This window comes from Tamandua tetradactyla, chromosome 2 (genome assembly GCF_023851605.1).
Source record: "Tamandua tetradactyla isolate mTamTet1 chromosome 2, mTamTet1.pri, whole genome shotgun sequence".
In the NCBI taxonomy this organism is placed as follows: Eukaryota; Metazoa; Chordata; class Mammalia; order Pilosa; family Myrmecophagidae; genus Tamandua; species Tamandua tetradactyla.
In genome coordinates this window covers 157,432,477-157,457,581 of record NC_135328.1, presented here as the reverse complement: position 1 = coordinate 157,457,581, position 25,105 = coordinate 157,432,477, and the positions used below count along the sequence as shown (strand labels likewise).

At 38.9% G+C, this 25,105-nt stretch overlaps 1 protein-coding gene across 6 annotated transcripts in view; it reads right to left on the bottom strand.

Annotated features, from left to right (window-relative positions):
- DOCK7 (dedicator of cytokinesis 7) overlaps positions 1–25,105 on the bottom strand; it is a 444,028-nt gene that overhangs the window by 96,079 nt on the left and 322,844 nt on the right. For all 6 annotated transcript variants that reach the window (XM_077149435.1, XM_077149436.1, XM_077149437.1 and 3 more), the window contains 2 exons: positions 22,758–22,892; positions 21,682–21,834 (listed from right to left, as the gene is read on the bottom strand). In XM_077149435.1, the coding sequence (XP_077005550.1) occupies positions 21,682–21,834; positions 22,758–22,892 (288 nt within the window). The remainder of the gene's footprint in view (positions 1–21,681; positions 21,835–22,757; positions 22,893–25,105) is intronic.

Here is a 25,105-nt window from a genome sequence, read left to right as displayed (position 1 = left end):
AATTTATTCACTAATGTCAGTTCATATCAGTGAGACCATACAGTATTTGTCCTTTAGTTTTTGCCTAGCCTCACTCAGTATAATGTTCTCAAGGTCCATCCATTTGTTACATACTTCAAAAGTTTATTCTGTCTTAAAGCTGCATAATATTCCATCGTTTGTATATACCACATTTTGTTAGCCACTCGTCTGTTGATGGACATTTTGGCCGTTTTCATCTCCTTGCAATTGTAAATAATGCTGCTATAAATATTGGTGTGCAGGTGTCCGTTTGTGTCTTTGCCCTTAAGTCCTCTGAGTAGATACCTAGCAATGGAATTACTGGGTTATATGGCAATTCTATATTCAGCTTTTTGAGGGACCGCCAAACTGCCTTCCACAGTGGTTGCACCATTTGACATTCCCACCAACAGTGAATTAAGTGTGCCTTTTTCTCCACATCCTCCCCAGCACTTGTCATTTTCTGTTTTGTTGATAATGGCCATTCTGGTGGGGGTGAGATGATATCTCATTGTGGTTTTGATTTGCATTTCTCTAATGGCCAGGGACATTGAGCATCTCTTCATGTGCCTTTTGGCCATTTGTATTTCCTCTTCTGAGAAGTGTCTGTTCAAGTCTTTTCCCCATTTTGTAATTGGATTGGCTGTGTTTTTGTTGTTGAGTTGAAGAGTCTGTTTATATATTCTGGATACTAGACCTTTATCTGAAATATTGTTTCCAAATACTGTCTCCCATTGTGGAGGCTGTCTTTTTACATTCTTGATGAAGTTCTTTGATGCACGAAAGTGTTCAATTTTGAGGAATTCCCATTTATTTATTTATTTCTTCAGTACTCTTGCTTTGGGTATAAGGTCTCTAAAACCACCTTCAAGTAGGAGTTTTATAAGATACTTCCCTACATTTTCCTCTAACTGTTTTATGGTCTTAGACCTAATGTTTAGATCTTTGATCCATTTTGAGTTAACTTTTGTATAGGGTGTGAGATACGGGTCCTCTTTCATTCTTCTGCATATGGATATCCAGTTCTCTAGGCACCATTTATTGAAGAGACTGTTCTGTCCCAGGTGAGTTGGCTTGACTGCCTTATCAAAGATCAAATGTCCATAGATGAGAGGGTCTATATCTGAGCACTCTATTCGATTCCATTGGTCGATATATCTATCTTCATGCCAATACCATGCTGTTTTGACCACTGGGGCTTCATAATATGCCTTAAAGGCAGGCAGCGTGAGACCTCCAGCTTCGTTTGTTTTCCTCAAGATACTTTTAGCAATTTGGGGCACCCTGCCCTTCCAGATAAATTTGCTTATTGGTTTTTCTATTTCTGAAAAGTAAGTTGTTGGGATTTTGATTGGGATTGCGTTGAATCTGTAAATCAATTTAGGGAGAATTGACATCTTAACTATATTTAGTCTTCCAATCCATGAACACGGTATGCCCTTCCATCTATTTAGGTATTCTGTGATTTCTTTTAACAATTTCTTGTAGTTTTCTTTGTATAGGTCTTTTGTTTCTGTAGTTAAATTTATTCCTAAGTATTTTATTCTTTTGGTTGCAATTGTAAATGGAATTCGTTTCTTGATTTCCCCCTCAGACTGCTTATTACTAGTGTATAGAAACACCGCAGATTTTTGAATGTTGATCTTGTAATCTGCTACTTTGCTGTACTCGTTTATTAGCTCTAGTAGTTTTGCTGTGGATTTTTCAGGGTTTTCGACATATAGTATCATATCATCTGGAAACAGTGATAGTTTTACTTCTTCCTTTCCAATTTTGATGCCTTGTATTTCTTTTTCTTGTCTAATTGCTCTGGCTAGAACTTCCAACACAATGTTGAATAACAGTGGTGATAGTGGACAATCTTGTCTTGTTCCTGATCTTAGGGGGAAAATTTTCAGTTTTTCCCTATTGAGGACGATATTAACTGTGGGTTTTTCATATATTCCCTTTATCATTTCAAGGAAATTCCCTTGTATTCCTATCCTTTGAAGTGTTTTCAATAGGATAGGATGTTGAATTTTGTCAAATGCCTTCTCTGCATCAATTGAGATGATCATGTGTTTTCTCTGCTTTGATTTGTTGATATGGTGTATTACATTAATTGATTTTCTTATGTTGAATCATCCTTGCATACCTGGAATGAATCCTACTTGGTTATGATGTATAATTCTTTTAATGTGTTGCTGGATTCGATTTGCTAGAATTTTGTTGAGGATTTTTGCATTTATATTCATTAGAGAGATTGGTCTGTAGTTTTCTTTTTTTGTAATATCTTTGCCTGGTTTTGGTATAAGGGTGATGTTGGCTTCATAGAATGAATTAGGTAGCTTTCCATCCACTTCAATTTTTGTGAAGAGTTTGCGCAAGATTGGTACTAATTCTTTCTGGAATGCTTGGTAGAATTGACATGTGAAGCCGTCTGGTCTTGGACTTTTCTTTTTGGGAAGCTTTTTAATGACTGATTCAATTTCTTTAGTTGTGATTGGTTTGTTGAGGTCATCTATTTCTTCTAGAGTCAAAGTTGGTTGTTCATGCCTTTCTCGGAAGTTGTCCATTTCATCTACATTGTTGTATTTATTAGCATAAAGTTGTTCATAGTATCCTATTATTACCTTCTTTATTTCTGTGGGGTCAGTGGTTATGTCTCCTCTTCCATTTCTGATCTTATTTATTTGTGTCCTCTCTCTTCTTCTTTTTGTCAATCTTGCGAAGGGCCCATCAATCTTGTTGATTTTCTCATAGAACCAACTTCTGGTTTTATTGATCTTCTCAATTGTTTTCATGTTCTCAATTTCGTTTATTTGTGCTCTAATCTTTGTTATTTATTTCCTTTTGCTTGCTTTGGGGTTAGTTTGCTATTCTTTCTCCAGTTCTTCCAAGTGGACAGTTAATTCCAGCATTTTTGCCCTTTCTTCTTTTTTGATATAGGCATTTAGGGCAATAAATTTCCCTCTTAGCACTGCCTTTGCTGCATCCCATAAGGTTTGTTATGTTGTGTTTTCATTTTCATTTGCCTTGAGATATTTACTGATTTCTCTTGTAATTTCTTCCTTGACCCACTGGTTGTTTAAGAGTGTGTTGTTGAGCCCCCACATATTTGTGAATTTTCTGGTGCTTTACCTATTATTAACTTCCAACTTCATTCCCTTATGATCTGAGAAAGTGTTTTGTATGATTTCAATCTTTTTAAATATGTTGAGACTTGCTTTGTGACCCAGCATATGGTCTGTCTTTGAGAATGATCCATGAGCACTTGAGAAAAAGGTGTATCTTGTTGTTGTGGGGTGTAATGTCCTATAAATGTCTGTTAAGTCTAGCTCATTTATTATAATATTCAAATTCTCCGTTTCTTTATTGATCCTCTGTCTAGATGTTCTGTCCATTGATGAGAGTGGGGAATTGAAATCTCCAACTATTCTGGTAGATGTGTCTATTTCCCTTTTCAGTGTTTGCAGTGTTTGCCTCACTCACGTATTTTGGGGCATTCTGGTTTGATGCATAAATATTTATGATTGTTATGTCTTCAGGTTGAATTGTTCCTTTTATTAGTACATAGTATCCTTCTTTGTCTCTTTTAACTGTTTTACATTTGAAGTCTAATTTGTTGCTCTTTTCTGATTACTATTTGCATGGAATACCTTTTCCCAACCTTTCACTTTCAGCCTATGTTTATCTTTGGGTCTAAGATGTGTTTCCTGTAGACAGAATATAGAAGGATCCTGTTTTGTAATCCATTCTGCCATTCTATGGCTTTTGATTGGGGAGTTCAATCCATTAACATTTAGTGTTATTACTGTATGGGTAGTACTTTCTTCTACCATTTTGCCTTTTGTATTTTATATGTGATATCTAATTTTTCTTCCTTCTACACTCTTCTCCACACCTCTCTCTTCTGTCTTTTCGTATCTGTCTCTAGTGCTCCCTTTAGTATTTCTTGCAGAGCTGGTCTCTTGGTCACAAATTCTCTCAGTGATTTTTTGTCTGAAAATGTTTTAATTTCTCCCTCATTTTTGAAGGACAATTTTGCTGGGTATAGAATTCTTGATTGGCAGCATTTCTCTTTTAGTAATTTAAATATATCATCCCACTGCCTTCTCGCCTCCATGGTTTCTGATGAGAAATCTACACATAGTCTTATCAGGTTTCCCTTGTACGTGATGGATTGCTTTTCTCTTGCTGCTTTCAAGATCCTCTTTTTCTCTTTGACCTCTGACATTCTGACTAGTAAGTGTCTTGGAGAACGTCTATTTGGATCTATTCTCTTTGTGGTGCGCTGCACTTCTTGGATCTGTAATTTTAGGTCTTTCATAAGATTTGGGAAATTTTCGGTGATAATTTCTTCCATTAGTTTTTCCTCCTCCTTTTCCCTTCTCTTCTCCTTCTGGGATACCCACAACACATATATTTGTGCACTTCATATTATCATTCAGTTCCCTGAGTCCCTGCTCATATTTTTCCATTCTTTTCCCTATAGTTCCATCCTCCAGTTCACTAATCCTAACCTCTGTCTCTTGAAATCTACCATTGTAGGTTTCCATTGTTTTTTAAATCTCTTCTACTGTATCTTTCATTCCCATAAGTTCTGTGATTTGTTTTTTCAGACTTACCATTTCTTCTTTTTGTTCATTCCTTGCCTTCTTCATGTCCTCCCTCAATTCATTGATTTGGTTTTTGATGAGGTTTTCCATGTCTGTTCGTATATTCTGAATTAATTGTTTAGCTCCTGTATCTCATTTGAACTATTGGTTTGTTCCTTTGACTGGGCCATGTCTTCAATTTTCCTGGTGTGATTTGTTATTTTTTGCTTGTGTCTAGACATTTAATTACCTTAATTAGTTTATTCTGGAGATTGCTTTCACTTATCTTAGCTAGGGTTTTCTTGCTAGATGAGTTTGTTGTCTATCTGTTCTTTGACCTTCAGCTCAGCTTTTTCTGGGCCTCTAGCTTAAGTTTTGTTTAACAGAGGGTAATTTTTCAGTTCTTGCTTTCTGTTTCTTGTCCTGCTTGTAAGGTGCCTTTTCCCTCCCCACCCTTAGGAGGGTCTACATAGGTATTATAGACTCCAGCCGGGTTTTTCCTGGACTAACCTGGCCTCCTATCAGGGGGAAGGAATCACCTGCGTCAGTGTTCCCTGAGGGTGAGACCCAGCAGGTTGACTTTCCTGTGAAGTCTCTGGGCTCTGCCTCTTATCCTGCCCAGTATGTGGCAAAAGATGTTGTGGCTCCTTTAACTTTGGAAGGCTCTCCGTGCTGGGGGCGTGGTGGAGACAGAGGAGAGGTTGTAGGCTGGTTTTAATGGCTTCAAATTGCCCAACCCTGGGGTCTGAATTCCTTGAGAGAGGGATTCCATCTAAGTTGGGCTTCACCCCCCCCCCCCCCCGGGGAAGGCACAGGTGGGAGACAGCCCTGAAAGCAGTCTGTTTCTGCCTATGCCTGGGGCAGCTGCAGTCCGAGTAGTCCCACCGCTGAATCCAGAGGCAGCCAAGCCTCCATAGAAACAGCCATAAAAACCTCCGTTTGGTCCCCTTTCCTCTTTTTCGGTTAGCCCAATAAGTGACCTCTGCCTTGACCAGTTTCGCCTGAGCTGGGGGCCTGTTTTTAGTAGTCAGAATTTGTTTATTGATGCCACAATTCGTGTTTGGTTGGACTCAGTCCCTGCTACTGTTAGAGTGTCTTTCTTTTCCCTCTGGGAAGCCACCTGTGGGGGAGGGGCGCCGGCCGCCGCGGCTTGGGGAACTCACGGTTCCGGAGACTTGCAGCCGGTCCAGCTGGTCCAGACTGGGGTACACTGTGTGTCCAGTCACTATCGTGGCTCTGGGAGCTGTTCAGTACTGTTTCGGTTATTTAGTAGTTGTTCTGGAGGACGAACTAAAACGCGCACATTGCTAAGCCGCCATCTTGGCCCCTCCCCACCTCTGTATATTTTTAAAATACTTTATTTGTAGTTACCCTGGGGTATGTATTATATACCCTAAGTTACTGCCAAATAATTTGAAAAAATACCATCTTAGATTCAACAGCATACACATTCTCTGCTCCCATATCCCTACATTTCCTCTCTTTATGCTGAATTTGTCAGACATTATCCCTTCATGTTTTGCATGTCCATTATCAGGGGATATGAGCATTTCTTATTCAATTGTATTTGAATTCTTACAGGAATTAAAAAGTAGAGTTATATTTTAAGGATACAATACTACTGGGTTTTGCATTTATCCATTTAGTTACCTTGACTGACTATCTTCACCTCTTTATATAGATCCAAGCCACTGTCTTTTCTTTTCATTGTGAAGAATTCTTTTTAGCAATTCTTGTAGGGCAGGCCTTTTGGTGATAAGTTCTCTCAGTTTATGATTATCTGTGAATATTTTAAACTCTCCTACTTTTTTGAGGGCAGTTTTGCTGGATAAAAATTTTTTTGACTTTCAGTTTTTCTTTTTCAGTACTTTAAATATTTCATACCACTGCCTTCTTGCCTTCATGGTTTCTGGGGAAAAATCGGCACCTAGTCTTACTGAGGGTCCCCTGTATGTGACAAATTTTCTTTTGCTGCTTTCAGGTTCTCTCTTTAACTGTGACATTTGCCATCCTGATTATTATATGTCTGGAGGTTTCCGTGCTTGGAATTGTGGTGCTTCTTGGATATGTATATCTTTCACAGGAATTTGGAAAATTTTAGCCATTATAGTCTCAGATATTCTATCTGTTCCGTTTCCCTTCTTTTCTCCTTCTAGGACTCCCATGATGTGCACGTTGGTGAGATTTGTGCTGTCACACAAATTCTTTAGACACTGCTCAATTTTTTCTATTCTTTTCTCTATCTTTCTTCTGTCTGCATGATTTCAATGTGTGTCTTCTAGTTTGCTGATTCTTTATTCTGCCTGTTGATTGTCTCTAGTAGTTGACTGTATGAATGCCTCATATAGTTGTGCATTTATCATCACAATCGACCTTTTTTTTCTTTTGTGGAAAATAACATATATACAAAAAACAAATACATTTCAAAGCACATTAGTTATAGAACAGATTTCAGTTTGATATGGGTTACGATTACACAATTAAGTTTTTACTTCTACCTTATCTAAGATACTGGAGATGGAAAAAAATACCAATATAATGATTCTACAATCATACACTCTAGTGTTTTTTTAATCTCCATTATTGTACCTTTGATCCCCATAAATGCTGTCATTTTTTTTTTTATTTTTAAAAATATCTTTACTGATATACCTTCAAAAACCTAATAGTCCATCCAAAGTATACAATCAATGACTCACGAAATCATCATATAGTTGTGTATTCATTACCATGATCATCTTAGAGCATTTGCATCACTCCAGAAAAAGAGATGAAAAGACAAAAGAAAAACACTGTGTGTTCCATGCCCCTTACCCCTCCTTCTCCTTGACCTCTAATATTGCAATCTACCCAATTTTTTTTTTTTATCCCTTATCCATTCCTGTTTTAGTTTGCTAAAGCTGCTGGAATGCAATATACTAGTTATGGAGTGGCTTTCTAAAAAGGAAATTTATTAAATTGCAAGTTTATAGCTCTAAGGTCATAAAAATGTCCAAATTAAGGTACCAACAAGGGGTCACCTTCACTCAAGAGAGGCTGACACCATCCAGAATACCTCTGTCAGTTGAGACAGGACATGGCTCCCTTCTGCTGGGGTCTCTGGCTTCTGGACAACTCTCTCAGCTGGGAAGGCATATGGTGATGTCTGCTAGCATTTTCTTCTCATTTCATAAGGCTTCCTCAGGGGTGTTTTCCTTCTGCATCTCAAAAGATCTCTGGTTGTGTGGGTTCTGTTGGCACTGAAGCTTTTTCCAAAATGGTTCTGTCTTAGGTGCTCTAATAAGGAAACCCACCTTGAATAGTGGAGACTCATTTCCATGGAAATTATCAAAATGATCCCACCCAGCAATATTGAATGAGGACTAAAGAACATGGCTTCAAACCAGCACAACTTTGTTTGTATGTGTGTATGTGCACATGTACATGAATGCATTTATCCATGTGCATATCCGTCCTTATTTCTTTTGCTCATCTGCTATACCCTAGATAAATGGAGTGTCAACCATAAGGTTTTCATAATCACATGGTCACACTGTAAAAGCTATATACCTATACAATCATCTTCAAGAATCAAAGCTACTGGAATGCGGTTCAACTGTTTCAGGGATTTTCTTTCAGCTACACTAATACGCTGAAAGGTAAAAAGGGGATATTTATATAATGCATAAGAATAACTTCCAGAATAACCTCTCAGTGAATGAAAGCGTTCATTAGAGTCTGGGATGGAAGTTTATACCAACCTGCCTTATGCTAACAGAACCCTAAATTCTCCCTTGCGGGAAGTGGCCAGAGACAGAAGAAGCAATTGTCGTCTTGTTTATTTGTTTAATTATTATCTGGTGCCCCAGAAGGATCACTATCGGTGGTACTGAAAGCAAAACCTCTTTAGCGTGCCTCATTAAGAACTTTAGGAAAGGTTTTTCTGGAGACTATGGAGTGAAGCTCAAGCCCCAGGAGCTGTGCAAATTTTGCCAATTGGACTGGCCCTCTTTTGGAGTGGGATGTCTATCCGAGGGGTCATTTGACCCCCAAGTGATCCAAGCCGGGTGGCAAGTTGTCACAGGACAGCCTAGACACCCTAACCAATTTCCATATATTGACTCCTGACTCCAAATTGTTCAAAATTCACTACCATGGCTAAAAGCTTGCATTGAAAGCCATGCGACAGTGCTAGTGGTCCGTGCCAACCTGGGCATTTTGCTCCTTGGAGTGGTTGCTGCAAAGAAGTTAGCCTGTGCAGCCACAAAATTTCCAACCCTAGAAAGCTCTCCACTGCTAAAGGAAAAGCACCCTGACCATCTAGACAAAGAGACAGAGAAGTTGTCTCCGCTCTTGGCCCCAGCTCCCAGCAACTGCGTGTGTCCCAACGCAGATGCCTGAGCTTCGGCTCCCTCCCTGCTGCCCACAGAAGCTTTCAGTGACTGTGCACATCAGGACGTGATCATCGGAGCCTCAGCACCCTCCCCGCTGCTGACAGAGACTCTTTACCCCTAACTTCCTAAGTCTTCAACCCCGGAAAAACCTCCAGTCCTCCCAGCTGCAGAAGAAAATCCATTGCCTCCACCTTACTCAACTCAGCTCCAGCCCCCCGACTGCCACCACAAGCACTGGCTTTGGTTCCAGAGGCACCGTCAGCTACCCCACGCCCTCTACTGAGAACTCCACCTCATCAGGGACCCCAGTCAGTTCGCCACAGCCGTTTCCCATCTCACCGGGTCCCAGTTCACCCAAACTCTCTCCAGAGATCCCACAAACCTGGAACCTTTGCTCCTGTGGTGCCCCAGGGGCTTTACAGCTACCCCTGCAGGAAACCCAGGCACTGTTTTACTATGACTTGCAGGGAGGCCAGCACATGTTCATCTACCAGCCTTTTTCAATTTCTGACCTCATAAACTGGAAAAACCATACTCCTTCCTATACTGAGAAGCCCCAGGCTATGATCAAACTGCTCCAGTTGATTGCTGTCAGCTCTGCATCACCGTCTTCAACACAGAAGAGCGCAGACTAATTTCACAAGCTGCCCTAAAGTGGTTAGAAGAAAATGCTCCTGCAGGGGTAATGAATGCATCCTAATACACTCAAATCTCCTTCCCAGATGCTGACCTGTGGTGGGACCTGAATACCGAAGCTGACAGGAACAGTTTGTATTTCTACCAAGATGCACTCATTCAAGGCATGAAAAAGGGGGCCAGAAAAACAATAAATGTGTCAAAAATTGCTGCAGTCCTGCAAAAGCCAGATGAAGCCCCTAGCCAGTTCCATGAGTGTCTCTATGAAGCCTTTAGACTGTATACTCCCTTTTAACCCTGAGGCACCAGAAAACCAAAAACTTGTCAACTCTGCATTTGTCGGGCAAGCCCAAGGTCCTATCCGAAGAAAGCTGCAGAAATTAGAAGGGTTTTCTGGAATGAATATATCCCAGCTCCTTGAAGTGGCTACAAAAGACTACATGAACCAAGACCAAGAGGCACAGAGAAAAGCAGACTGCCTTGTTTTAGCATTTATCCAGGGCACCAGTAAGCCCCCAGTCTCAAAACCTGGAACCTTCAAGCATCCAGAGCTAGAAAATAAAACACCCACTTATGGGGGGTTGCCTGGAAAATGGAGGAGAGCAGCTCCACTGAAAAGCAGAATGCCCCAACAAGAAAACAGAAAATGGGAAGAAAGCACCCCACTAGTTATGAGAAGCCCATAGCTACTAATTTTGTAGGCCTAGCAGGCCTTGAAGACAGTTCGGACTGAGAGACCAGGCCCCTTCATACTTGGCCCTGGGGAGCCCATGGTCACGATGACAGTAGAGGGCCGAAAAACGGACTTTATGGTAGACATAGGAGCAAGACATTCTGTTATCATGCAGCAAATTGGACCTAAAACTAAAAGGTAAACCACCATTATTGGGGCTACTGGCGTCTCGGCTCAACATCCCTTTTTAACCCAACTGGGTCTACTGGATTTTGTGAAGTTTCTCATCAATTTCTTTACCTTCCTAACTGCCCTTCTGGGCTGAGATTTCCTGACAAAGCTCCAGGCCCAGATAAGTTTCTGTGCAGAAGGAGAATGCTTCCTCACACTAAAAAACTCAGAAAGAAAAATCACGGTGACCCTGACAGCCCTCCAGATAGAAGAGTGGTGCCTCTTTCTCATCAAAGAAAACCAAAACCAGCCTAACCATCCACAAATGCCAGGAGTTGATCCTCATGTTTGGGCAGAAAACAGTCCACTGGGGTTAGCGGAAAATGCCCCTCTGGTCCTCATGGAACTCCATCCGGGAGTCATCCCAGTGTGTCTTAAACAATATCCAGTCCCCCGGGTAACACAGGTAGGAATTCAGGCACACATTGACTGGCTGCTTGTTCACAGTATACTCCAGGAGTGCCAGTCCCTGAGGAACACTCCTCTGCTACCGGTATGGAAACTTGACCAATGATTACTGCCCTGTTCAAGATTTGGGGGCCATCAACAAAGTCACTGTTACACTACATCCTGTAGTACCAAACTTGTATACTCTATTGAGCCTAATTCCTGCAACAGCATCATTTTTCTCCTGCCTTGGCCTAAAAGATGCTTTCTTCTGTGCTCATCTGACACCACTCAGCCAACCCTTTTTTGCCTTTGAATGAGAACATCCACGCACTGGAAAAAAACAATTCACCTGGATGAGCCTGCCTCCCACTATATTTAGCCAGACCCTAGGAAAGGACTTGCAGGAATTCCATGATAAAAAATATAAATAGTGTTTTACTCCAATATGTGAATGATCTACTCTTAGCCAGCACCACCTCACAAGACTGTCTAGAAGGTATCAAAGCACACCTGACCCACTTAAAACAAAAAGGCTATAAGGTCTCTTAAAAAAAAGACCCAGATTTGCAAGAAACAGGTGAAATTCCTCAGATTTCACATTGCTCAAGGCACTCAGCACCCAGGGGTTTGAAAGAGAGCAAGCCGTCTGTCAAATTCTTACCCCCACATCTCTGCGAGAATTACTAAGAGCTGCAGGGTTCTGGCATATCTGGGTCTCTAACTTCACTGCAGTTGCTAGGCCCTTGTATGAGGCTAGAGCTGAAAATTTGCCTCTGCCCTGGGGAGTGAACCACAAAGGGCCTTTGAAACTTTAAAAAAGGAACTCACCCAAGCTCCAGCCTTGGGTCTCCCAGACACTGACAAACCTTTCATCCTGTCGTTCATGAATGTAGGGGTCCTCGTTCAGAACTAGGCTCCTGAGATCGTCCGGTAGCTTACTTATAGAAACAGATAGACTCGGTGGCCAAAGGATGGCCTCCTGGTCTGTGAGCCATTGCTGTGGCTGCCATTCTAACCCATGATGCTGAGAAGTTAACTTTTGGCCAACAATTAACCCTTCATGTCCTATATCAAATCAAGGCAGCTCCAGGGCCTAAGTTCCACTCTGTCTCAGTTGCACAACTGGGTAAATGAAAGATTCCCACTACAATGAACACCCTCTGCGCACTCCTTTACCCTGGGATCACTAGTCAGGGTAAAAGATTGGAAAAATCTTTTTAGGGCCTTCTTGGTTAGGGCCTTATATGGTCCCCCTTTCTACTCCTACAGCTGTTAAGGTTGCCGAGATAGCCCCCTGGATCTACCACTCCAGGCTAAAGCCTGGAAATGGCTTAATTTTGTTTTGGAAGTGCCAAATTGACCCAGAGAACCCACTGCGTCTGACTTTGCATTAGAAAACCACCTGCCCAGGCCCCACTGCTTCAGAAACTGGTCTATGCAGGGCCAGCGCCGGAGCCTGAGAAGATCTTTGAGCCTTGCTTCAGTCACCCCAGAAGCTGAATGATCTACACACAGAAGGAGATTGAGGAATAGATGCATGGATATCCCAGCCTGCTGGGTCTGTGGACTAATTGTCTTTCTCTTATTCTTTGTGTTTGTTTTTCACTTAGCAGTATTAGCCCTCCTAGAAGTTGGTCACCTGGAATTTTTCCCAAGAACTAACTTTAATTTGGTGGGACTCTTTATATCCAGGTAATTCAGACTGAAAATACCTCTAAAATGATACTCTTCTTTTGCCTCCTGGGCACTCTCTGTCAAGCAACTGCTGCCCTTACTGCCATCACTGTCCCTGAGGGGAGCAACTCTCAGGTCATTCAGCAGACTTCTGTGCACTCAAGGGAATTTCTTGTGGAAATCTGGGTAATCAGCGAGTGTTGAGCTCATCAGAAATATCTGTGTCCTGAGTCACAGGGATATGCTGTGGAAACGTGGGTACCCTACCCTTGTGGCTCCTAGTACATGGTCTGAAGGACCTCACAATTTAGAGGGTGGACTGCCCCTTGGGGGAATAATGGAAAAACAGGACAGTGTGATGTGTGGACTGGTGGGGATGATGAGCCAGATACAAGGGAAAATTTTTACTCACTAAGATCTCTCAAATTTTCTAAAGGGCATGTGAATGGTGAATGCCACATAAACCAATGCAATCCCCTCATTATTGTCTTGCCAAGGCCAGAACACAAAAAGCATAACTGCACTTTTGGAATCTGGGCAGACATTACTGGCAGAGACCCAACCAGTCGCTTTTGAGATCTAGTAGCTCCATCCGTTCTCCCTCCTAGACCCATTCAGTTCGAATCACAGGCAAATGCCTTAAGCCCACCAACCCAGGCTGAGCCTCAGGAAAATGCCTCAAGTCCACCACCCCACCTGATTCCAAATCTCCCAGCAGTAACATTTTGTATTGTGACAATCAAAGATGCAAAAGAAAGTTTGACAGTAATAACAGGATATAGTGAAACCAATGCCTGGTGGGAATGGGTGATATACACTGTGTACAGTTTGGGGAAAAAGCTATTGTTATGCCTGTACTATTGGCCATCCTGGCGCCCTGGTAGTCCCTTTTCCTTTAAGACTTGATAAGCATGAGGCAGAATTTAAGTGTGTGGTTTCCCTCTTCCTAAACTCCACAGGGAACAACTGCAGTGCCATGGCCACACTATTTCCTCCAGCCAAAAAGTTTGAAAGAAAAGGAATTCCACTGGCCCAAGGAGGCTACTGGAATCACACAGTGTGTATTTCATGATGTGTAAACAAAACAAAAAGGGACCTCAGGTAACTTTCCCCAGACCTGGAATGTCACTGGGGATCCAAAATACTGTAACCTGACAGTGCTCAGGGCAGACCTTTGGTGGTCATGCGGAGGAAACATTTTAAAACAAACTCTGCTGGACTGGGAGGGGACCTGTACCTTAGTGCAGTTTGCCATGCCATTTAGAGTCGCATACCTAAACCAAACTCAAGAACACAGACTGGCACCCGGGTCTACAGAAAAGTGGGAAGTCCTGGAGGGCTCCTTTGACTCTAGTATGTACAGAGATGCAATCAGAGTCCCGAGAGGAGTTTCTGACCAAAATAAGGCTCACAACTAAATAGCCGCTGGGTTTGAGTCTTTCTTATTTTGGTGGGTAATGGTAAATAAAAATTAGACTGTGTTAATTAAATTTATTACAATCAGTAAAAGTTCATAAATTATACTAAAGATGCTGTTAGAGGTCTGCCTGAGCAGTTAGCTGCTATCAGCAAGGTAGCCTGGGAAAACAGGCTGGTACTAGACATGATGTTGGCAGAAAAAGGAGGGATCTGTGTAATGCCAGGTGGAAGTTGCTGTACCTCCATCCCCAACAACAGGGCCCCAAATGGGTCAGTCACAAGGGCCCTGAAAGGACCCATGGCCCTCTCTGAAGAATTAGCTATAAATTCAGGAGTGGATAGCTCTTGGACCTCATGGCATGACTCATTGTTTTTCAGACCGTGGTTCAAAATTGCGACAATGATAATAAGAGTTGTAAATGCTATACTTATTTTACCTTGCCTAGTCCCTTGCTTATTTAGAAGTGTAAATCAAACAACAGAAGCCACAATAGACAGAAAAACTGCCTCCCACCTTCTTCATCTCAGGAACCTGAGCCCCACAAATTATCATGGACATGAGCTAGTCTCTATAAATGAAAATGGTGCTGGCTTATAAAATAAAATGTGATGAATAATATCATCCAAAGAGGGGAATGAGGCAGTTTACAAATTTAGCCTCAGTATTATTGTATAATTTTATGAATTCATGTGTATCACCTCAGTATTATTGTCGTATAACTTTATGAATTTATGTGTATTTGTGCGTATCACCTTATGAATTTATGTATGAAATTATGTACTTCTAAAATATGTAAAAAGCAGGGAGTAAAACAAAACGTTTGCGGCATCTGTCCGTCCTTGGCCACATCCGCAGACCCTGCCTTGGGTCATGTCCGCAGAACAGGGGTTCTCTGCACATGTTACATCTCAGACTAAAGAAATTCCATACCTTTCCAGTGTTTACTGCTCATTCCCATAGTGACTCCCACCTTGCTTACTAGCCTACATACTCTAGAAACAGAATATTCGGGGCTCAGACTTTGGACAGAGAGTCCTCTGGGCCTGCCAGCAATAAAGTTTTGTCCACTTCTCAGAGGCTCAGGTACTTTTTTGAGTGATCAGAGCTTTCACTACTTCAAGAGAGGCCACATCTGAACCACAAAAGTTCTCTGGGAGTGATTCTTAGGTATAATTATAAGTAGGCTTAGTTTCTCCTTTGCACGAATACCTTTCATAGGGGTAAGCCCCAAGATTGAGGGCTCAGAATATTAAACTGTTTGTCCCCAAAGTTTGCAAGAATATCAGGAATTTCCCCAGGTGGGGAAGTTTAATATTTCCTCCTTTTTCCCCAATCCCTCAAGAAGACTTTGCAAATACTTTTATATTCTCTGCCCAAATTATTTTGGGATGTATCAGAGCATCACACTAACCTATTCAAACCAACAAGATCTCATGCCCTATTCAAGAGTCTATATAATTATGGTGCTTGGATAAACTGACCATACAAGTTAAATTAGATAGTGTGCTACCAAAAATAGAAATTTTGTATGAAATAACCATATCTTCTTTTGGTCTCACACGGGGACTGAAAATTTAAAATACAGACGATATTATCCTTTATCCTGTATTCTGATTAATGCTAGTTCTATCCAGATCAGCTTTATTCATATTTCCAGTTGAAGTCTGATCACTTTTTCAACAGTTGCTGTATGGGGTAATGTTGACTTTCATAGCTTCAGTGCTCTAACTCAAGTCTCAGGTGTCACATAAATACCCAAAGTTCCAGGGACCAACCAGATTACACACAAACAGTTCAGCACCTCAGAATTTAGAAATAACAGTTCTAGAATAGATGTGACTGCTCTAAGAGTTTACAATCTAGGACCATTTACAAAAGGTCTTAACCTGGTAACACATGCTCTCAACTTCAATTCTCTGAGTTTGCATATAATACTTAGTCCATATGCGTAAGGCATGATAATATTTGTATTTTGGTTTCTGACATTTCATTCTACATTCTGTCCTCAAGGATCATTCACCTAGTTGCATGCCTCACAACTTCATTCCTTCCTGCAGCCCCCCAGTAGTCTATTGTATGTATTACACCAAAGTTTCCTCTTCCATTCCTCAGTTGTTTGACCCTTGTTTCTCGCTGTTCATTATTAAACCGTTTTATTTATACATCATACAATCCAATCTAAGTAGAAAATCAATGGTTCCCAGTATAATCACAAAGCCATGCCTTCATAACCACAATCTATATGAGGATATTTCCTTTTCCTCCCCAAACAATCTCACACCCCTCCCCCATATCTCTGCTTACTGACATGTAGCTTTGGCATATTGCCTTTGTTACATTTAATGGAAGTACAGTAAAATGTTACTGTTAATCACAGATTCTAGTTTGTATTGATTGTATTTTTTCCTGTATACTATCCTATTTTCAACACCTTGCAATGTGACCTTCATTTGTTCTCCCTCTTGCAAAAACATTCTTATATTTGTATTTCTAATCACCATTATTGCCCACTCTAGGCATTGCTAAGTTATACCATCTCAGTCTTTATTCTCTATGTTTCCTTCTGGTGTCATACAAGTCCCCAGTCTTCCTCCTTCAGCCATACACATACTCAGTTCCATTCAGTGTACTTATATTATTGGGCTACCATCAGATAATATTGTGCAATCCATTTCCGGATGTTTACAATCAGTACTGTTGAACATTCTGTACTCCTTCAGCATCAAATGCCCAATCTCTACCCTCTTTTCCATCACCTGATAATCTGTGTTCTTAACTTTAACTCTCAAAATTTACTAGTTAATGTTAATTCATATTAGTGGGACCATATAGTATTTACCCTTTTGTTTCTGGCGAAGTTTCACTCAGCATAATGTCCTATCAGTTCATCCATGTTGTTACATGCTTCATGACTTTATTCTGTCTTATATGTATTTCACAGTTTGTTTAGCCACTTGTCCAGTGATGGGTATTTGGGCTGTTTCCATCTCTTGGCAATCATAGATAATGCTGCTATAAACATCATTGTGAAAATGTCTGTTTGTATCCTTGCCCTCATGTCCTCTGAGTAGATACCTAGCAATGGCATTGCCAGATCATATGGCAATTCTATACTTAGCTTCCTGAGGAACAGCCAAATTGCCTTCTATAATAGTTGTACCAGTGTACATTTCCACCAACAGTGAATAAGTGTGCCTCTTTCTTCATATCCTCTCTGCACTTGTCGTTTTCAGTTTTTTTTGATAATGACCATTCTGATGGGTGTGAAATATCTCATTGTTTTGATTTGCATTTCCCTAAAAGCCAGTGAAGTTGAGCATCTTTTCATATGCCTTTTAGCCATTTGTACTTCTTCTGAAAAGTGCCTGTCCATGTCTTTTCTTCACTTTTAAATTAGGTTGTTTATCTTTTTGTTGTTGAGCTCAAGAATCTCTTTATATATTCTGGATATTAAACCCTTATCTGATATATGGTTGCCAAATTTTGTCTCCAATTGCATAGGCTGCCTTTAATTTTCTGACAAAGTTCTTTGATACACAAAAGTGTTTAATCTTGAGGAGCTTCCAGTTATTTATTTTCCTTTTTCACTGCTCGCACTTTGGGTCTTTAAGGTCTAAGAAACCTAAGGCCTATCACGAGATTTATAAAATATTTTTCTTCATTTTCTCCTAAAAGTTTTATAGTCTTAGTTATAATGTTTAGGTCTTTGATCCATTTTGAGTTAATTTTTCTATAGGGTGTTAGATATGGGACCTCTTTCCTTCTTTTGCATATAGCTATCCAGTTCTCCAAACACTATTTATGAAGAGGCTGCTCTGTCCCAGTTGGGTTGGATTGTCTGGAGATCAACTTTATCAAAGATCAACTGTCTGTAGATTAGAGGTTCTATATTTTTTTAACATTCAGCTTGATGCCATTGGTCAGTATATCCATCTTTATGCCAATACCATGCTGTTTTGATCACTATAGCTTTGTAATATGCTTTAAAGTCAGGTAGTGTGAGACCTCCCACTTCATTTTTCTTTCTCTAGATATTTTTTGCTATTTTGGGCAAACTACTCATTCAAATAAATTTGGTTATTGTTTTTCCTATTTCAGCAAAGCAAGTTGTTGGGATTTTAATTGGTTTTGCATTGAATCTATGTATCAATTTGGGTAGATTTGACATCTAACTATATTTAGTCTTCTAATCCATGAACATAGTATGCCCTTCCATTTATTTAGGTCTTCCATGAGTTCTTTGAGCAATTTCTTATAGTTTTCTGTGTATGTCTTTTTTGTCCTTAGCTAAATTAATTCCTAAACATTTCATCCTTCTGGTTGCTATTGTAAACAGAATTTTTTTCTTGATTTCCTCCTCAGAATACTCATTAGTAGTATACAGAAACACTACTGATTTTTGGGTGCTGATCTTTGTTATTTTCATTTTTAACTTTCCAATTCTTCATTTTTGCTACACATTTGTCTTACTAATATCCTTTAGCTCTATATTCATCACTAGTTTATTTCTATCATTTCCTTTGGATTGATTTAGGAGATTTGTTTGAACTTCTTTGATTAGTTGTTCCAAAGTCTTGTATCTTTACTGAAGTTTTAATTTGTTCCCTCAATTCAGACATATCTTCTTGCTTCTTGACATGGTTTGTAATATTTTGCTGATATCAGGGCATCTGGTTATTCTGATGTGCTAACTCTGAGGGTCAGTTTTTCCCTTTTGCATAAGGTTTTTTTGTGGATGAGTTAAGGTTCTTCTGTGATATTTGATAAAACTTATATTGGACATTTAGAATAGCCTCTGATTAACTGTTTAGATTTCCTCAGGTCTTCTGCACTTGATTCTTGATCTGGATATGCAGTACAACTTTTAAAACTTCCCTTGATGTGAAACAGTTTCACCTCCAGGAGAAAGTTTCCTTTCCTTCCTTCTACTCTGTAAATCCTTATTCGTAATGTTTGTTTTTGGGCAGAGCTTTCTCCCAGTTCCTATGATTTGCTTAAGTTCTCTCCCTCACTCAGGGTCCCTTTTGCATTACTCCTTTCAGTTCTGGGGCCCATGCTGACTTCCAGGAGTTCAATTTCCACCCTTTATTTCTGTGAGTCTTTTCTGCTTCTGGTTACTTCTGTGATAGTGTAGCTCAATGTTCAAGAAGGTCCGTTTATTTTTCATTTACGTCATCCAGCAACAGAAATTGGGTTTAGTGTGTGCAACTTTTGTCAACAGTTTTGCTGGGGTATCTTTTAGCTCCTGGGGGCCCTTTTGTATATACTTGCTCACCAGCCACCAGAGTTCTACCCTGGGTACCGGTGTCTGGATATGTATGGGGTTATATCTATGTAAGTAATTATATGGTCTGAAAACATGGCAGAGTGTCACTGAGTTGTGCAACCTAAGCTGCATAGGGGTGAGCAACGTGGTCGGATTTAGACGGAATGGTCTGGGCCACAATCACCTACCTTTTTTCTGTGTGTGTGTGTGTGTGTGTGTGTTTATCTTTCATTTTTTTCGATTCAGTGTTCAGAATCCTTCTCCAGTCTCTATCTTCCTGCAGAGTTCCAAGCAAGTGGGAGTGTCTTTTTATTAGTTGTTTCTGAGGGAAGACTTTTCCAGGGGATGTCCTATGTTGCCTTGTTTACAATTTGACTTCCAGATTGTTATATTTTACTAGATAGTACTATCTAAATGTCTCAAATTGAATACCTTCTCTTCCCACTGATTAGCTAAATAAATGTAGTAGCATTATCCATGTTGTCATCCAGGGCAAAAATTTAGAAGTCATTCCCTACTTGTTCTCCCTCTCATTATTCATACCATAAATTTAATCTATAAAATCCCTTAATCTGTTCCAGTCTGCTCTTTTTCTATTCCCAATGCCACTGCTTTAGTTTCTTATCATTTCTTATATGGATTATTGTTATTATTTCCTAATCTATTTTTCTGCCTTTTCTCTTACCCACTGTGCTGGTTTGAAGAGATTATGTACCCTAGAAAGGTCATATTTTAATCTCGATCCATCTCATGGTGGTAGCTGCTTCTTTTAACCCTTATTCAGCAATATATGCTGGAGACTTGATTAGATTATCTCCACAGAGCTGTGACACACCCAGTTGTGAGCATTAACCTTTGATTAGAGGGAGAAGTGACTCCACCCATTTCAGGGGGGCCTTGATTAGTTTACTGGAGCCCTTTAAAAGAGGAAGCATTTTCAAGAAAGCAACGAGAACCATGAGAGACCGTGCAGCTAGAGACCTTTGGAGATGAAGAAGGAATACACCCCTGGAGGAGTTTCATGAAACAGGAAGCCTGGAGAGAAAGCTACCAAATATTGCTATGCCATGTGCAACGTCCATGGCTTTGAGAGAGGAAAACCCTGAACTTTCCAGTTGAGAGAGAAACCCTGAATTTCATCAGCCTTTCTTGAGTGAAGCCACCCTATTCTTGATTTGGACATTTTTATAGACGTGCTTTAATTGGGGCATTTTCACAGCCCTAGAACTATAAACTTGAAACTTAATAAAATCCCCCTTTTGAAAGCCGTTCTGTTTCTGATGTACTGCATCCCAGCTAGCAAACTAGAATACACCCCAACTCTAATTCCCACATAAACATCAGAGAAATGTTTATAAAATGGAAACATGAACAAATCACTCCTTTCCTTAAAATACTTCAACAACTCCTCATAGCTTTGTGATTGTTTGTTTTTGGGATACATGGTCCAGGAATCGAACCCAGGTCTCCTTCATAGAAGGCAAGCATTCTACCACTGAACCACTCATGCACCCTTCCCCATAGTTTTGAGGACAAAATTGAAGTAGTCAACTCAAGTGCTCATAAACAAACACACACAAACAACAAAAGAAAAAATAGTATATATACCGTATTACCACAATGCAATAACACTAAACATTAATATAGAAACTCTAAAACAAAAAGGCTGTCAACTCTTGTGTTAACGATAAAATACATATTGAAATTATAAGAATTCTGAAAATACTATATATTGGAACCCATAAGATACCAAAAGCTATGCTCAAAGAAAATCCATAAATATCTACACAAATAAAAATAAATTAACTAAACATCTGACTCAAAAAGTTAGGAAAACATATGCAAATAAAAAACAAATTAAAAATAGAACTCTTCAAAGATTGTGACATAACAGATATTGTTTAATTTGATTTTAATAAGGAAAGTCTAAATACTTAATTTTGAAATTGGTTATGTGCAGGGCATATTAATGTTACAATAACATAAACTTTGATTAAATGATGACCAAGGAAAACTCGTTAGTGCTAACTTTATGTCATGAAAACAGCATGACTGTAACATATCTGCTGAATATTCTTTTATAAAATAAAAATATTTATATAAAAAAAAAGACTGTGACATATGATCACAAAATGGTATTGAACCAAGACATTTACAGCTTTATTTCTTTTACTTAGGGATAATAATTAAATTTAAAATAGTTCAAAGCACAATTATATCCTAAGTCTACACTACTATATGTTATTTTTAGCACAGGAAGCAAAATTGGAGATTTAGAGCTTTTAAAGTTATTCCTAGCATAAGACAGAAAGATAGCCTAAGATTAGGCCAAAAATATACAAAAAACTCCCAGACCACAAAAGTAAAGTATTTAAAAAATAGCTGCAGAAGTTCTATTTCATTATAAATTCAGAGAATCATGTTCATGATGAAATACTTACATTTCCAATCTCAAAGTTTTGTCTCATTAGTAGATAAAGAGAGGCACTAGCATGTGACCGTATTGTACTGATACTACTACTACAGTGTCGGAGAAGTCGGAGGCATAAATCAGCACACTGCTCTGTCTCTTCTTCAAATAAGAGTTCAGGGAACTGTAAAGAAACAATACCAACACTGAATTTGTGCAGTAAAACTTTCAGAGATATGCTAATATACTCTGAACTAGAGATTAGTTAATATAGCTCCTAGATTAGAATGGTTAATGGACAATATTAGCTAATGGCTAACAGTGTGAAAAACAGAGTCAGAAAAACTGGGTTCAAATATTGATTATGCCACTAACTAGTTAGTAGTTGACTTTGGGTAAGTCCTCTCATCCATAAAATGGGCCTGATCATATTATCTGCATGGAGGTGTTGTGAGGTTTAAATTAGATAAAGTGTACGGAACATTTAGTATAGTACGCAATATATAATAATTATGTTTTTAATTATCACAAAATAGTATGCAAGTTATTTCCTCTGGATGAGTTTCATCAACAGCTCTGCATTCCATCTTATAGGATGACTAATATGAAGTAGGTACCTTCAAGATTTAAGAATATACAAATTTCCAGAGACAAGAAACATTGGAATTAGATATATAAAGTAGTTGAGCACACAGAAGTACCTTCTTTTTTATGCACCAAAGAATAAATTAATTTCAACATGCTGAATTACTAATACATTGATTTCCTTAAAAATTAAAGTATTGAAGAACAGACAGAAAAAGGGAGGGGATAAAAAAGAGAAATTTAGGTTCAACTATTAATTTCAGGTCCTAATCCATATCAAAACTAGTATGTTTTAAAACCAGAAACTGGTTAAAGGTGATACAAAGAAATAAAAATGTCCAAAGGACAGGCAGTAGTAAGAAGGCAAAGAAAATTCAAGGTCCTAGGTTATTATTTTAATTAAAAATAACCAATGGAATTATTGATCTATTATTGGATAGATCAAAGGCTATATCAAATGATCTTAGACAATATTAATAAAGGAAACAAGTCTGGTAAGACTGGTGGTGCACAATAACTTACCTTTGAGACCAGGGCTCTCTGTGTAGCAAAACAGTGTTGCAGATAAACTGCACTTTGGTTACAAGCCATGCTATGTAGTAGCACTTTTAGTACACCACCAAGAATGCTCTCCTTGGATTCTGCTACGGAAACTGTCTGAAATTTAAAGATAAATAAATAAAATAGAGAGGCACCTGTAGCTTGGTTAGGAAGATTTTATATATATAGCAAATTAAAAATAATAGGAAAATGATGACATAAGATCCAAGAGGACTTTAAATAGAAGGAGCTGGTAGGATTCAGCAAGGAGAAGAAAAAGGTAAAAAGAATGGATAAGATTTGAATGATGGAAAAAAAGAGGAACAAAGACATAATCAGAAAGCATAAAGTGTGTCTTGGGAAAATTAGTAAACAAATTTGGATTGATTCAAAGTTCATGGGGAAAATAATTAGAAAAAAGCTGAAAAAACTACAGAGGTGCCTGTGCAGAGACTGCCGGTTATACACCAATAACAATTCTTTCCTTCTTTATTTAATAACAGAAATCCTGAGTTTTAGCTGGGTGTTTGGTAATACAACTTACAGATAGGTGTGAACAAATGAAAAGTCTAATCTTTTTGGTCATGCCTTTAAAGGAATTAGTGTGCCCTGTCCTTGCTCTTTCTTCCATCCTGTTGACTGAAAATAGACTGATGGTCAGAGTTCCAGCAACAATCTTTGGTTAGGAATGTTGGACTGATTTTGTTTCTATTGGTAATGGTAGCTTAGACTTATCCCAACTAACAAGAGTACCAACATATAAAGAGCCTTGAAAGTTTGAAGAATTTCCTATTTTTTCTTAATGCAATCAAGAAATACCAAATTTTTTTCTGTTTTAAAATTTTTAATCAAAGTAATGAATGGTAAAATATTTGAAGAAGAAAAATCTCATGGGAATGCATAGACTGGATTAGACAGGGGAGAACATAATAGTGAGTGTCATGCAAACAGTAACCAAAAAATAGTTGGAGTAGCTTCACTAATATCAGACAAAATAGACTTTAAATGCAAAAATGTGAAAAGAGGCAGAGAAGAAAATTATACATTAATAAAAGGGATAATCCTCCAAGAAGAAATAACAAATAATATTTATGCACCTAACCAGGATGCCCCAAAATACATGAGGCAAAAACTGGCAAAACTGAAGGGAGAAATAGAGGTCTCTACAATAATTGTTGGAAACTTCAAAACCACTCTTACCAATAGAATATCTAGCAAGAGGATCAATAAGGAAACAGAGAACTTGAAAAATACGATAAATGAATTAGACCTAACAGACATATATATAACACTGCACCCCAAAATAGGATATACATTTTTCTCAAGTGCTCCAAGATAGAATACATATTGGGTCACAAAACAGGTCTCAACAAATTTTAGCACATTGAAATTATACAAAGCACTTTCTCTGATCATATTGGAATGAAGCTGGAAATCAATAATGGACAGAGAAATGGAAAATTCACACATATACAGAAGTTAAACAACACACCTTTTAACAATCAGTGGGTCAATGAATAAATTACAAAGGAAATCAGTAAATACCTCGAGATGAATGAAAATGAGAACACAACTCATCAAAACTTATGAAATGCAGTGACGGCAGTGCTGAAAGAGAAATTTATAGCCTGAAGCACCTACATTTAAAAAAGAAGAAAGAGTAGAAATTGAATACCTAACAACACACCTGTAGAAATGAGAAAAGAACAGCAAACTAATCCCAAAGCAAGCAGGAGGAAAAAAATAACAAAGATTAAAGGAGAAACAAATGAAATTGAGAATAGGAAAACAATAGAGAATCAATGAAACCAAAATTAGTTCTTTTAAAAATCACAGAAACTGATAAACCCTTAGTGAGTGTGACAAAGAGATGATGCAAATAAAATAAAAAATGAGACGGGGGATTTAACTAAAGACCCCATAGAAATAAAAAAGATCATAACTATATAACAATAAACTTAGATGAAACGGACAATTTCCTAGAAACTCATGACAACCTACATTGACTACTCTGGATGCGAAGACCTCAGAAAACCAATCACAAGTAAAAAGATTGAAACAGTCATCAAATACCTTATGACAGAAAGTTCCAGGACCAGATGGTATCACAAGTGAATTCTACCATTCATTTCAAGAAAACTTCATACCAGTCCTGCTGAAACTCATCCAAATACCCAAAGAGAAGGGAACACTACCTAACTCATTCCATGAAGCCACCATGGAATTAATACCAAATTAATACCACCTTAATACCAAAACTGGACAGAAATACTACAAGAAATGAAAACTACAGACCAATTTCTCCAATAAATGTAGATTTAAAAAATCCT